Here is a 14783-nt window from a genome sequence, read left to right on the forward strand (position 1 = left end):
TTCTCTTGAAGATTCCTGGCAAAAACACCACATATCACATAAACAAAGAAAGAGAGGAGACTGGTTACTTTATGACTTGATACATCTTTGGAAAGAGTGCTCTCCATACCCCTCTAGCAGAAAATGGATCAACCATACGCCATAATTAAAATATTCACTATATTTTGATATTTTAAAGTAAAACTTCCAGGGGTTAGGATTGAGCAATGTGCTGCGAGATTGCACACCACTGGGAACGAAGTTGAATAACAGTGTCTGAGTAAACTATACCTCTTCCATCTGTAATCACGGACCGTCCTCACAAGGTATCTATTTAGATCTGGCTTCAAGCTAATATCTAGAAGAATATCTGATGTATTCATGGTCCAAGCTGGAGGTGTAGAGCCTGAGGCCCCAGCAGGACAGTCTAGGAAGCTTTGTGAACAGGAACAATCTGGGGCATTACGATCCATCTCTACAATGAGCTGACGTTCTGAGCTGGTCAGGTTGGAGATGGGATTCTTGAAGAATGGTTCCACAAACTGGCAGGATCTGATAAATACAAAAGAATACAAAAAACAAAAAATATTGCTTAACAATTGTGGCTAAGCAGAAATGCGCAGGATACCAGTCATTAATTATGCATGTGGTATGGTAGTTTGGCTAGTAACCTTAACCTTGTATATTTTTGTTAGGTTTAGCTGCTTAATCAGGCAATACTGCTAAACAAAATTCTGCTTACCAGTCAAAATTTGTACATGTGACAGGATTTTTATGCTAGTAACCTCAATCTGGTAAGCGCAATAATGCTGTGCTTAGCTACTTTTTGTGCTTCAGCGGCTCTTTGAAAGTTACAAGTCTCAAGAAAATCTTGACAGATACATACCCATCTTGAAAGTCAGCCATGCATGTTGTACCCAGGCCAGGTTCACTAAACAATGCAGAGGTCATCTTATCTCCCTCTGGTGTGTAGGAATCTCCATTACTGGCAAATACAATAGTACATAACATTAATAATCCAAGTACACAGGAGAGTGGAGCTATAGTGCAAGGGACTCAAATACAAGTGGTTTAAGTCACCAGGGTGTGGGTTCGAATCCCAGTCATGACACTTGTGTCCAGGAGTTAGACACTTATCCATAATTTCTTCCCTTTACCCAGGGGTAAATGGGTACCTGTGAAGGCAGAGATGGATCGTGTGATTTATTTTTAGCTTGGTGTGCTACATACCTGGGAACACAGGGAGCTTTTCACATTTTGTTTAAATGAGATATGACAGGCACTTCAAAGTGAGGGCTACACTTGGGTCTAACGGCTATAGACACAAATCAACTGCCACCCGAGGCAAGTTGCCACCTAAACCTGGGGCTAAACTTGAGAGACTAACCTGAAGAAGACGTAGTCGTTTGGTCCGTAGAGTGATGGTGAAAAGTGCAGGTTGGTCTGCGGTGACTCAATGAAGATAGTCCCAAAGGCTATGGCTAAGAAAAGCCATAGGATTGGTACCAGGAGAGCCCAGGCTAGGCTCCACCAATCACGTTTAGTGTAGTGGAATCGCTTAGTGAAGATGGCTGCAAACTGGCCCAAGGCTGTATCAAGATTAAATGAAATTGAATGCTTGAGATTGTTTGGTCCATATTCCCCTTGGCATCTTGCCCAAGGAACAATTACAAATCCATGACAGCTTTAAAGAGGGACCCCAAGGTCAGAAACTCTGTAAAACATATCCGTTTACGATATGCTTGAGCTCTGTATGTACATGTACGACGTCCGTGTGTTGCATTGTTATGACTCTACGCCTATTTCCGACAGTTTCCGGTTTCATTCGTGCGCGTATAGTCTTGGTGCAACACATTCTCGTTTTCCTTTCACATACTCATGTCTTGCACCAAGACTAGCGCGGAGTATCCGCTCACAACCGGTTATGAACACTGGTCATTATAAAAGGTTTAAACACCCCCACGTGACGCGCTCTTCACCAATAGGTATAGCGAAACTGTCTGAGGTATTTACGTATACTGATTATTATTATTATTAACCAAGGGTGTAATTACCACAGTGTTTGATAGTTTTCGAGTGCAATGGCCTGTACAATTTTGTAAGATGAATGTTTATTTTAATTCTGAATTTTGCTGATGTTCCATCAAAACGGGATTAGATTTGACCTTTTGACTGGCACTTATTCCTCACAAATCAATTATGTAAAGGATTAAACCGAACCCACAAATCTTTCACCACTAAACCTCAAATAGTATTCATTTACTAGCAGCGTACTGACCTGATGGTTTCATGCTGTACACTATCTGGCTGGATTTCATGGATGACTCAGCTATGACTCTTGCAGAATCTTTAGCTCCATCAATGTCTTGGCTGGAACTAGAAACTTTCAAAAAGACCTGCAATGAAAGAATCATGTACAAATATTGAGCAATCTAACAGTGCGTGGGTACAGCACAGTTACTCATAGGAAATTAAGGGGTTTTTCAGAGCACCATTTCATACAGCTGCTTAACCATTTTTGAAAAAAATGGTAAGCATAATTTTGTTGTGCTTAGCTGTTGTTGTGCTTAGCTGCTTTTGGGGCTTAAGCAGCTACATGAAATTGGGTTCTGATGTCAAAATGTATAAAGTGGTGCAAGTCCAAATGGTTTGTTTTTGTCATAGAGCTGAGGAAAGAAAACAAAAACCTGTGCACCAACCTCATCCAGCGTGGCATCCGAGATTCCATAGCTTGAAATTTGGAGCCGTTCAGAATGAGAGTCCAGGTCATTGAAGAGATCCTTGAAGTGAGCCTTCTGTCCCTCGTTGACTGGGAGGGTGTAGGCGACCTCTGTACGGATGTCCTCCTTCATCACGGCGGAGGGCAGATGGTTCTGGATTAGCGACGTCACCTTCAAGAGTTATCAAAGACAACATGCAGGGTTTATTATGATCCTCATTGTATTACTGTTAATAATAACAACAATAATACGAGACATTTAAAAAGCTCATAATGCAGAAGCCTCTATGTGCAACACTAGAGTTTTTGTATGGTGTAATATGTTGAGAGCCAGGAGCCTTTCTCAAAACGGCTTGGGCTCTGGCTCCAGGCACCGTCCGATGTTCGAACCACCAATTGGTGCACAATAACATGCTGCTCCAAAAATGTATAGGTCTGAAGGCTTGTTCATATTCGCTGTATTTCCACTGTGAATGCAGTGTGTGTAACCCAAGCCAAAGATGAGAAAGAGCCACTGTGTACATGAGATGAGTCAAGCAGCAGTGTTCTCAACTGGTTGCATTTTATAGTTTTAAGATGAGGATGGTCAATGCGTAGTATTATAACTCACCTCGTTGATATTGAAGCTTTCTTCAGTGGATGATACCCCGCTAGAAGAACCCTGACTCTCCATCTCTGCCATCTCCACCTCCTCCTTCATGTCCTTCATGTCCTCTGGATCAACATAGATGTTTTCCACTGCTTTCTTTGTGTTTGGATCCATCGCTGCAGCTCGTCGTGTCTTCTCCGGTGTCGCCTGGTTACTGGGTAACTCCTTAGCGATGGTCAGTGTGCAACCCGTGGTGAAGCGATCCTTGAGGAATGTCGATGAGCCGCAGCATCGAAGCTGGCCCTGATCCAAGATGGCGATGCGGTCACCAAGGAGATCAGCCTCATCCATAAAATGAGTACACAGTAGGATTGTTCGATCTTTTGGTAAACAAATAAAATGGGCCTCAGTAAGATTTCAATCTATCTACTGGTTACTGTCTCAGTACTCTACCAACTAAACAAACTCAACATTTTTCGTTCCGAGCACACAGATTAAAACGCTCAAGTTATTAAACCACCAGTTTATTTCAGAACCACCACAACTCTTCTAGAGACACTTATTGGTTGTGATACCTTTCTTGTTCTTGATGATGAGATCCCAGATGGAGCGTCTGGCATGGGGGTCTACTCCGCTGGTTGGCTCATCAAGGATCACGACAGGAGAACCACCCAAGAAGGCAATGACGATGGACAGCTTACGTTTCATCCCTCCAGAGAGGCTAGACACCTTCATGTAGGCTGCGTCTTGGAGACCAACATCAATCAAGAGACTACCAGGAAAACATTAACTTCAGATTTAATGCACAGGATCTAAAGTTTTATGTCTTATCTTAAGAGGGCAGCAATAATGATTATGTGTCTTGCTTAAGGACCAGGTGTCATACCGGGACTCAAACCCAAACTCTGCTGATCAGATAGATCAGCACTGGAGTCTGGTGTTCGATCGTGTAGGTTTAACTCCAGGCATGTGCCCATAAGAACGTTCTTTTGTACCTAGAACGTGCCCATTTTGTGGGAGGCTCTCTTAAACAATAGCTTTTTCCATTAGCAAATTGTCTGTGAGGTTGGGCATGGTTTTGTTTCAAGAGTAAATGGTGACAGGGTAAGGGTACTTATGAAGGAGAAAAATGGAAGACTTTGGAACACTAGGTGGCAGCAGACTTATCAATAAATATCCATTACATAGTTGTAAGCATGGGGCAATGGTTTTACTTGGTAAGACTTTAAAAGTCTCCTGCTATAAGAAAGTTAATGAAGTCAGACTTACTCTTGAGACTGATTGAAGATTTCTTTGAGGCTCATTCCTTTCAGCCGTCCATACATCTCAAGATGCTCCATTACTGTCAGCCTGCTCATACAAAGACATACAACACTTGCCATTCAATTCTTATTATTAAAGGGTCTGTTGGTGAATAACTGCCAGTCCAAAAAACTAAACACATTCTGCTTGAATCAAAATACTTCTCCAAAACAAAAACCGATCTTAGGTAGGGACTGAAACCAACATTTACAAGCAAAGTGCTGGTCTGATGTGGGATTCAAACCAGGGTCCACAGAAGTGACAGACAAGGAAAGATGCCACTATTTCCCGTTTGACTTTATTGCTACGACAGCCAGTGGTTGTCCTGGACTAATTTTGACAAGGTCCCTTAACTATGAGGAAATAAGTGACGCTTATTCAAACCTTAATCATACTTACTGGTCATACAAGGCATTGTGCTGGGGACATACTCCTAGGTCCTTGCGTATCTTACGCAGCCTCTTCATCACATCCTTACCATAGATGGACACTTTGCCAGCAGTGGCCGGAAACAGACCCATAATGATAGAGCTAGAAGGTGGTGGAAAGGTACCAGGTGGTTAATCAACTGTAAATTAAATTTATTCAAATTTCCCATTTGTTCACATGTTATTCATATTCACATGAAATATCACGTCACCTGCTACTGTATACTAGAGAAACAAGCCTGTAAACGTTATGTATGCACTACTAGTACTGAGCGGGCAAATTCTCAAATCAATTTTTTTCAGTGTGCATATTGTTTTTGTTCTTTTGGCAAGGACTTGTTTGTTTTGTGTTAATACACATTTAAAAAAAAGCTCAGAAATAGTCACTCTTGGTTAAAAAGACACCCCAAAAAGCTGGCACTGAGCGACTTAGCAGCAGCCAGCCACCAACTCGGTCATTACCAGGCAGTAAAGACTGGCTCCTTGCTCCTTTATAAGAATTATCTATAAACCAGGTTTGCATACATGGGGGAATCCCAACAGTGCCGTTCTTACATGGTAGTGGTCTTTCCAGCTCCATTCTGGCCAAGGAAAGATGTAATCTGCCCCTCATAGAAGTTGAGTGTAAGGTTATCCACAGCTGTGGTCTTGTTGTTGTACTTCTTTGTGAGTCCAGCAATAGAGATACCGAGAGGGAAACTGGTCGGATCAACTTCAATATCTGGATCTGTCATGAAATATCAAAGGGACAAATAATCAGTTACTAATGAGACTTTAATGGCATTTGCGTATTGTGGATGAGCAGTCTGGTAGCTCTGGGTGTCGCCTCGAGTCCCAGTCATGACACTTGCTTTTTCAAATAGTTGTTTTCAATGAGAGATTGCCTTACATCACAAAGTCGTAGAGCCAATTCAAGGTGAGGGGTACACATAACTGATTTGGGCTGTATACCTAAATCAACTGCCACCAGGGACACGTTGCCACCTACTCCTAGGGCTGACACAGGGTTACCCCCTTCATAGTCTGTAAGGATGTAGGCATGGGTATCATCCACTAGGAGCCACCTACTCATGGGACTGACACAGGGTTACCCCCTTCAAAGTCTGTAAGGATGTAGGCATGGGTGTCATTCACTAGGAGCCACCTACTCATGGGGCTGACACAGGGTTACCCCCTTCATAGTCTGTAAGGATGTAGGCATGGGTATCATCCACTAGGAGCCACCTACTCGTGGGGCTGAAACAGGGTTACCCCCTTCATAGTCTGTAAGGATGTAGGCATGGGTATCATCCACTAGGAGCCACCTACTCATGGGACTGAAACAGGGTTACCCCATTCATAGTCTGTAAGGATGTAGGCATGGGTAATTCACTAGGAGCCACCTACTCATGGGGCTGAAACAGGGTTACCCCCTTCATAGTCTGTAAGGATGTAGGCATGGGTATCATCCACTAGGAGCCACCTACTCATGGGACTGAAACAGGGTTACCCCATTCATAGTCTGTAAGGATGTAGGCATGGGTAATTCACTAGGAGCCACCTACTCATGGGGCTGAAACAGGGTTACCCCATTCATAGTCTGTAAGGATGTAGGCATGGGTGTCATTCACTAGGAGCCACCTACTCATGGGACTGAAACAGGGCTACCCCATTCATAGTCTGTAAGGATGTAGGCATGGGTAATTCACCAGGAGCCACCTACTCATGGGGCTGAAACAGGGTTACCCCCTTCATAGTCTGTAAGGATGTAGGCATGGGTAATTCACTAGGAGCCACCTACTCATGGGGCTGAAACAGGGTTACCCCCTTCATAGTCTGTAAGGATGTAGGCATGGGTAATTCACTAGGAGCCACCTACTCATGGGACTGAAACAGGGTTACCCCATTCATAGTCTGTAAGGATGTAGGCATGGGTATCATCCACTAGGAGCCACCTACTCATGGGGCTGACACAGGGTTACCCCATTCATAGTCTGTAAGGATGTAGGTTTGGGTAATTCACTAGGAGCCACCTACTCATGGGGCTGAAACAGGGTTACCCCATTCATAGTCTGTAAGGATGTAGGCATGGGTATCATCCACTAGGAGCCACCTACTCATGGGGCTGACACAGGGTTACCCCATTCATAGTCTGTAAGGATGTAGGCTTGGGTGTCATTCACTAGGAGCCTGACTGGTAGAGCAGAATGAAATACCTTTCCAACTGTTTACAAAGCAATACAATTTTAATACAAATATTATTGAGTGTGTAATGGTCTAATAGGCTGGAAAACTGAGCTCGATAAAAATGAAAAGTGGAGACGTACTTTTGTGGTGTGACATCGTGTTGGACTCCTCGCTTGTTTCACCAAAGTTGATGCAGTTGCACCAATAGGATGGTAGGAAGATGAAGTACCATGGTTTGGGCACACCATGACGACCTGGTCATACAAACAATATATTGGAAAGAAAACTGTAGTTTTTCAAGAATATAATACCAATTTCATTTTATGTTTTTAATGTTATCAAAATTAAGAGTGAATATGCCTTTAAAAGCACAATAATAACAATACAACTAATAATGTGTATTTATTAACGGAATGAATATCTTCAGTTATTGGAACCATTTAATTGTATTAATCCTATATAAATGTAGATGTATACAATAAACCAACATGTGAGCATATTGGTGAATAAGGTTTAGTTGTTTTACCTCAGGGACAACTTACCAGGGAATACGGAGCTGATATACCAGGCAATAATGAAGTACAATACATGATCCCATAATATGTGAGCATATTGGTGAATAAGGTTTAGTTGTTGTACCTCAGGAACAACTTACCAGGGAATACGGAGCTGATATACCAGGCAATAATGAAGTACAATACATGATCCCATAATATGTGAGCATATTGGTGAATAAGGTTTAGTTGTTGTACCTCAGGAACAACTTACCAGGGAATACGGAGCTGATATACCAGGCAATAATGAAGTACAATACATGATCCCATAATATGTGAGCATATTGGTGAATAAGGTTTAGTTGTTGTACCTCAGGAACAACTTACCAGGGAATACGGAGCTGATATACCAGGCAATAATGAAGTACAATACACCATCCCATAACATGTGAGCATATTGGTGAATAAGGTTTATTTGTTGTACCTCAGGAACAACTTACCAGGGAATACGGAGCTGATATACCAGGCAATAATGAAGTACAATACACCATCCCATAACATTGCAAGACAAGCCCAGCTGAAACCAAAGTATGTTGTAGTATGAAGCTCCTGGTTGAAGCTATCCCACTGCACACCTATAGTCTGAGACTCCTTTAAGGCTAGTATATTGCAACCCAAGGTAAAGGCACAGGTAGAAAGCAGTGTCTGAGCAAATAAAACATATAGAATTACAAGTCAACTTAAAGGCACTGGACACCTTTGGTAATTGTTAAAGGCAAGTTTTCTCACTTTTCTCACTTTGTGTATGCATTCAAAATGATGTTTGTGTAAAACAACAGGCTTTCAAATGTATAGTCAATCACAAAAAGCCGCACTATATTTGTGAGAATACATGGCGCCCAATTCTGTACTTTCTGAAGCCTTCTATATGTTGGAATGGTGGAGAGGAGTGAGTCACAATAGTCAATATTAGACAGAACAAGGGCTGGAACTAGATGTTAAGTAAGTAGGAGATAATTCTATTAAGGAGATAATTCCTTATGTATTTGATTTGGTGAAGATAAAAATTGAATTGCAATACTTACATAGATTACATTGTGTTCAAACTTGTAAATGCTAAGTTTTAGAGAGACGAGAATGAAGTATGGGAGGTAGGTCATGAGGTAGATCATCATGGCTGCTAGAGCTGCAGTGTGGGCCTTGTGGAACAAAGCGCTGATCAAATAACTATAGTAGAAAGAGGAATAATAGTAAGGGAATCAATGTGTGGTGAAGAGGTTTTAGAGAGACGAGAATGAGGTATGGGAGGTAGGTCATGAGGTAGATCATGATAGCCACTAGAGCTGCAATGTGGGCCTTGTGGAACAAAGTGCTGATCAAATAACTATAATTATAGTAGAATATTAATGTGTTTCTTAAGCACTTTCTCATACCAAGAAGACCCCTCAAAGCAATTGGGACTCTTTCTCATACCAAGAAGACCCCTCAAAGCAATTAGGACTCTTTCTCATACCAAGAAGACCCCTCAAAGCAATTAGGACTCTTTCTCATACCAAGAAGACCCCTCAAAGCAATTGGGACTCTTTCTCATACCAAGAAGACCCCTCAAAGCAATTGGGACTCTTTCTCATACCAAGAAGACCCCTCAAAGCAATTGGGACTCTTTCTCATACCAAGAAGACCCCTCAAAGCAATTAGGACTCTTTCTCATACCAAGAAGACCCCTCAAAGCAATTAGGACTCTTTCTCATACCAAGAAGACCCCTCAAAGCAATTGGGACTCTTTCTCATACCAAGAAGACCCCTCAAAGCAATTGGGACTCTTTCTCATACCAAGAAGACCCCTCAAAGCAATTAGGACTCTTTCTCATACCAAGAAGACCCCTCAAAGCAATTGGGACTCTTTCTCATACCAAGAAGACCCCTCAAAGCAATTAGGACTCTTTCTCATACCATGAAGACCCCTCAAAGCAATTGGGACTCTTTCTCATACCAAGAAGACCCCTCAAAGCAATTAGGACTCTTTCTCATACCAAGAAGACCCCTCAAAGCAATTGGGACTCTTTCTCATACCAAGAAGACCCCTCAAAGCAATTGGGACTCTTTCTCATACCAAGAAGACCCCTCAAAGCAATTGGGACTCTTTCTCATACCAAGAAGACCCCTCAAAGCAATTGGGACTCTTTCTCATACCAAGAAGACCCCTCAAAGCAATTAGTACTTGGGCAACCATGAAGCAATTTGACTGGCAACCCTGAACAAAGATTCTGTCAAATTAGAGAGACTGCCAACATAAAGCCAGATAGCACAGTTGGTAGAAATCTGGCATTAATCTGAAGGTCGTTGGTTCAAATCCCACTAAAGTAAATTTTCTTTGTCCAACCCCAAATTGTTCCTCAATCTAAACAAAACAATTTCAATAAGTTTTAATTATCAATCTTAAATTTTTAAGAAATAAAAGTATGAAATACTTTACAATAATTAGAGTGTTTGTTTACCACATCATGACCAGCGAGAAGGAGAAGCAGGACAGGAAGAAAAAGACGACCGACCAGTCTGATGACGGGAAGATATTTCCAACCTTAACAATGATCACAACAAGCAAGCAGACTATAAGCAGCAGCAGGAAGTTAATCAGGAACCATGAGATGAGATTCAGACCGCTCTGTAGACCCATTGCTTTCATCAGCTGTCAAGATAGATCAAAGAAAAGGGAAAAAAAAGTTTTGTTAAGAGGAGAGAATGACTAAAGCATTTTCACACTGTATCTCTTATCCCCATGGAGTACAGCCCAGGGGAGGCCCAGGGGAGGCCCAGGTTTTGTTAAGAGGAGAGAATGACTAAAGCATTTTCACACTGTATCTCTTATCCCCATGGAGTACAGCCCAGGGGAGGCCCAGGGGAGGCCCAGGTTTTGTTAAGAGGAGAGAATGACTAAAGCATTTTCACACTGTATCTCTTATCCCCATGGAGTACAGCCCAGGGGAGGCCCAGGGGAGGCCCAGGTTTTGTTAAGAGGAGAGAATGACTAAAGCATTTTCACACTGTATCTCTTATCCCCATGGAGTACAGCCCAGGGGAGGCCCAGGTTCACACTGTATCTCTTATCCCCATGGAGTACAGCCCAGGGGAGGCCCAGGTTTTGTTAACCCCTAGGTTACATCGGCCCACTTTCACACTGTCCCCGCCTAGGTCCTTATTCCAAGGCGTTTCTGCAGCACCAGTTACCCCTATCCCAGAGCATGGGTGGCTATAGAATGTAATAATAATAACTAGTTCTTATAAAGCGCATTTTCTTATAAGGTCTCAATGCACTTTACACTAGTGCCCTGGTCATTGGGTCAATAAGTTCCTTTGATCTTTTTCAGCTCACTAAGGAGTATACAAACACGGGCTGCCATGGCGCTTCAAAGGCTTTCACAAACACAATATCAATCTCTACCCTTGCAAGGTACCCATTTATACCCCTGGGTGAAGAGAAGCAATTATAGTAAAGCATCTTGCTTAAAGACACAAGCATCATGACAAGGACTGAAAACTACATCCCAATAACTAAATCATCAGAACTTGGATTCGATGCTCTAAACCCCTCGGCCATGACCAAAGTATGACCCTACCAGAAAATATTGCTTCATGACATTCTGCTAAGCATAAAAGACCAGGACACCAGTCACATATAGATACATGTGACAGGGTATTTTGGCTGGTAACATTAGTCTAGTAAGCAAAAAGAGATGCTACATTACCTCTTCAATGCCTTGCTCTTTCTCATAGACAAGCTGATGGGTCATGGCGGCCAGTGCACTGATGAATACCAGCGTCATTAAGAATGGCAAGATGTAGAAGAAACGCTGCACAAAACTAAACACAAACAAAATAAAAATCAATAATACCACTACGACTAAATACAGAGAAAATTATATGGTTAATATATCAACCAATAGGAGAGTCAAATCAGTGGAAAAGTCTAAACGTAAAGAAGAAACAAAATATTCAGCCATTGTGAATTAATACTGAGCTTTAAATTACTGACAAGGGCAATAATTAGCTTACAAACATTGCACAAACAAGTAAAAAGCTTTTGGTAAGATCTACCAAAAAGCAATCTTGCTTTATACCAATGTCACAAAGTTTACATTACTACAGTAAATGTCTTTTCGGTTTACATTCTTGAAGTATAACTCTAGGCTAACAGTTTTGAATTACAATCTGGACCCAATTTCATAGAGATGCTTACTCACAACAAGTAGCTACGCACAGCAAAAGTATGGTAAGCAGAACAAGATAACTGACCAAAATAGCAGTTCACATTTGTGACTGGTATCCAGTTCATTTTTGGTTAGCAGTAAATCGGTAAGCAATATTATCAGCTGAAGCAGCTGTATAAAGTTTAGCCCTGGGCTTTGATTTGATTGAGCTCAACAAGCTGAATAGTTTAATAACTTACTCATCATGAGTATAGCAAGGATACGGCATGAGCTGCATGTAGACTCCAGGCTTCTTGACTTCAGTGTTTGTCTGTGATTGAATGATTCCTCTCTCAATCATATCTTGGAGGTAGATGAACCCTAGGATGTACGGCTGATCCTGGAGTAAATCATTATCTGGGCCTGGTGTCCAGTAACTGAACAGTCAAGACACAAATAAATTCTTATTATAGGACACAGAGTCAGTTTGGTGATTGTCAGAAATTACAATTTATTATTGCTATAATTATTACTATATCATTCTGGTAATGAAACTAAGGATGCCTCATAAGTGAACTTGCAGCTCGCAGGTCTGAGTAAACCTGTAAACACGGGTACTTGCAATGAACCAGAAACACTGGGGTTAACCCCTACTCTTTCACTGTAGCTTGCAAGCCTGAGGAAACCTGTAAACAAGGGTGCTTGGGATGTGAACCAGAAACACTGGGGTTAACCCCTACTCTTTTATGGTAAGTGCACAGGGTTATTTTACGTATAGTACCCACCTTAGCTTTGGGACCTTCAGCTGAATGTCCCATCCAAAGGACCAGGCAAGTATGGCAAAATATTTTGCTCAAGGACACAAGTGCCACGAGTGGATGATACTCATGCCTACAACTGTACTGGCTGTGAAGGGGGCGCCCCAGGAGTAGGTTACTCAAATCTAACTCACAAATGGCTCATGGAAGTGAAAACCAAACCTTACCCAAATTTAAGTTGGTCAGTGCTAGGTGTGTTGTCAACGTCCATTCGTATCTTGTACTGGACATGAGAAGGTAGGGTCTCTGCATCCTTCATATTGCTGAAGAAAACACCTGAGAAATAAAACAGAGTCATAACAGTGAGGGTATTATGTCAACCTCATTCCCAGGAGTAGTTAATCTCGCAGCGTCACCTGATCCATCAATCCAAATATTGGACTTCTGTCTAAAGTAAGTCAAGCATAACTCACCTGCAAACAGACGGCCATCGTTATGTAATCTCTGTGCCTCCCTTTCCATTTCCCGCTCAGACTGGAACGGAATAAACCGATCCAGTTCGATGCAGTTGGTGATGTTAACGATGAGCTCAGCCACTTGGTCCATCTGGTGGCGGTCATCTATGGGGATACTGGTCAGTTCACTGGCCAGCAGGGTGGTGATGGCATCCGTGTCCAGGTTGAGCTGCTGCATAAGGTACCCTGATGTGTAGGAGTTATCCAGGAATTTCTGCAAGGGTCATAAACAAAATCTCTAGTATTAACAAACTTGAATTCAATGTTTCAGTGAATATAGCACTAACATAACGAGTGAGTAGGGCTCAGTTGATAGAGCACTAGCACATTAAGTTGGACGAATCCCGCCCCAGTCAATTTGTCTTTGTTCAACCCTAAATATAAAATCTTTCAACAAATCATGTAAAGAGTTTTACCTGTATGGTGCTTGTCTGCTCACTTTCAAGCAGTTTATCCAGATCTTTGGACCCTGCCAGCCATGCCGCAGCCAAATCTCGGATATCAGTAATATCATCAAAGAAGAAATTCGCCTACGGGGAGGGGAAATAAAGAACAATGCAAAGTTTAGTTTATAAGATTTTATTTAAAAAAACAATGAAACTGTAGCGTGTTGTGGCTGAGTGGTCTAGTTCACTGGACCCAAGCTCTGGTGTTGTCAGCAGCAGAGTGTGGGTTCGAATCCAGTTCAAGCCTCTTCAGCCTTTGATCAAGGCACTAAACCTTTCCCTCTCACGTGTCGTGGCTGAGTGGTCTAGTTCACTGGACCCAAGCTCTGGTGTTGCCAGCAGCAGAGTGTGGGTTTGAATCCAGTTCATGCCTCTTGAGCCTTTGATCAAGGCACTAAACCTTTCCCTCTCACGTGTCGTGGCTGAGCGGTCTAGTTCACTGGACCTAAGCTCTGGTGTTGTCAGCAGCAGAGTGTGGGTTTGAATCCCGGTCATGATACTTGTCCCTTAAGCAAGGCACTTGTGATGTAAGGCAAAACCTCATAAAAATAATATTAAAAAAATAAAATAAAAACTATACTCCATCCAACTGCCAAGGCCTTACAACTTCAACAATATCACCAATATAATGAATAGATACTTCCCATCTGATGTCCCACAGTGTAATGTGGCTGGTCAGTGAACACCCTTAAAGCTGCATAGAATCATTAGATTGCTTGATGCAGCTCAAAGCCAAAATCCACATTGTCCATAAAGATGGCGCTTAGTGGGAACTATCGATACTATATCATTGTGACTTTACCTCCTTGATGATTTTAGCTGTAGCGTTGTTACTCGGAGCATAGGGAATTTTACCCAAGAGCATCGGTTTAACAAATGTCCAGATAATTCTGCCACTTTCACTACTCTGTATAGACTTATAGAGGGATGAACAGAATGGTGCTGGAGAAATAGAAAATGAAAAAAGATGCATTGATGAACATGACAGCCAATCATAAACATTTTAAATTACAAATGAGTTTGGATCCTGCAATGGCAAAACTGTTGTATATGCGACATAGTTAACCAGCTTAAACCAATGTGCCATGCAATCACCCATTAAAAGCAAAACCAAGTTTGCTTGGGGTTGGCACTCACACATTTGGAAATGAACAGTTTTCAACAGGATCTCTCTTATTTGATCAAAATTTATTGAGGTTT

At 42.0% G+C, this 14783-nt stretch overlaps 1 protein-coding gene across 1 annotated transcript in view; it reads right to left on the reverse strand.

The window, feature by feature from the left end:
* Positions 1–14783, reverse strand: part of LOC117304724 — a 75703-nt gene that overhangs the window by 10071 nt on the left and 50849 nt on the right. The window contains exons 74-93 of the mRNA XM_033789327.1: positions 14386–14525; positions 13554–13667; positions 13096–13351; positions 12850–12958; positions 12125–12301; positions 11424–11538; positions 10176–10366; positions 8763–8904; positions 8178–8382; positions 7324–7437; positions 5573–5744; positions 4989–5120; positions 4557–4637; positions 3863–4059; positions 3309–3667; positions 2679–2870; positions 2258–2375; positions 1367–1568; positions 866–964; positions 271–531 (exon numbers count right to left, since the gene is read on the reverse strand). Coding sequence (XP_033645218.1) covers positions 271–531; positions 866–964; positions 1367–1568; positions 2258–2375; positions 2679–2870; positions 3309–3667; positions 3863–4059; positions 4557–4637; positions 4989–5120; positions 5573–5744; positions 7324–7437; positions 8178–8382; positions 8763–8904; positions 10176–10366; positions 11424–11538; positions 12125–12301; positions 12850–12958; positions 13096–13351; positions 13554–13667; positions 14386–14525 — 3376 coding nt within the window. The remainder of the gene's footprint in view (positions 1–270; positions 532–865; positions 965–1366; positions 1569–2257; positions 2376–2678; positions 2871–3308; positions 3668–3862; positions 4060–4556; positions 4638–4988; positions 5121–5572; positions 5745–7323; positions 7438–8177; positions 8383–8762; positions 8905–10175; positions 10367–11423; positions 11539–12124; positions 12302–12849; positions 12959–13095; positions 13352–13553; positions 13668–14385; positions 14526–14783) is intronic.

This window comes from Asterias rubens, chromosome 21 (assembly GCF_902459465.1).
Source record: "Asterias rubens chromosome 21, eAstRub1.3, whole genome shotgun sequence".
In the NCBI taxonomy this organism is placed as follows: Eukaryota; Metazoa; Echinodermata; class Asteroidea; order Forcipulatida; family Asteriidae; genus Asterias; species Asterias rubens.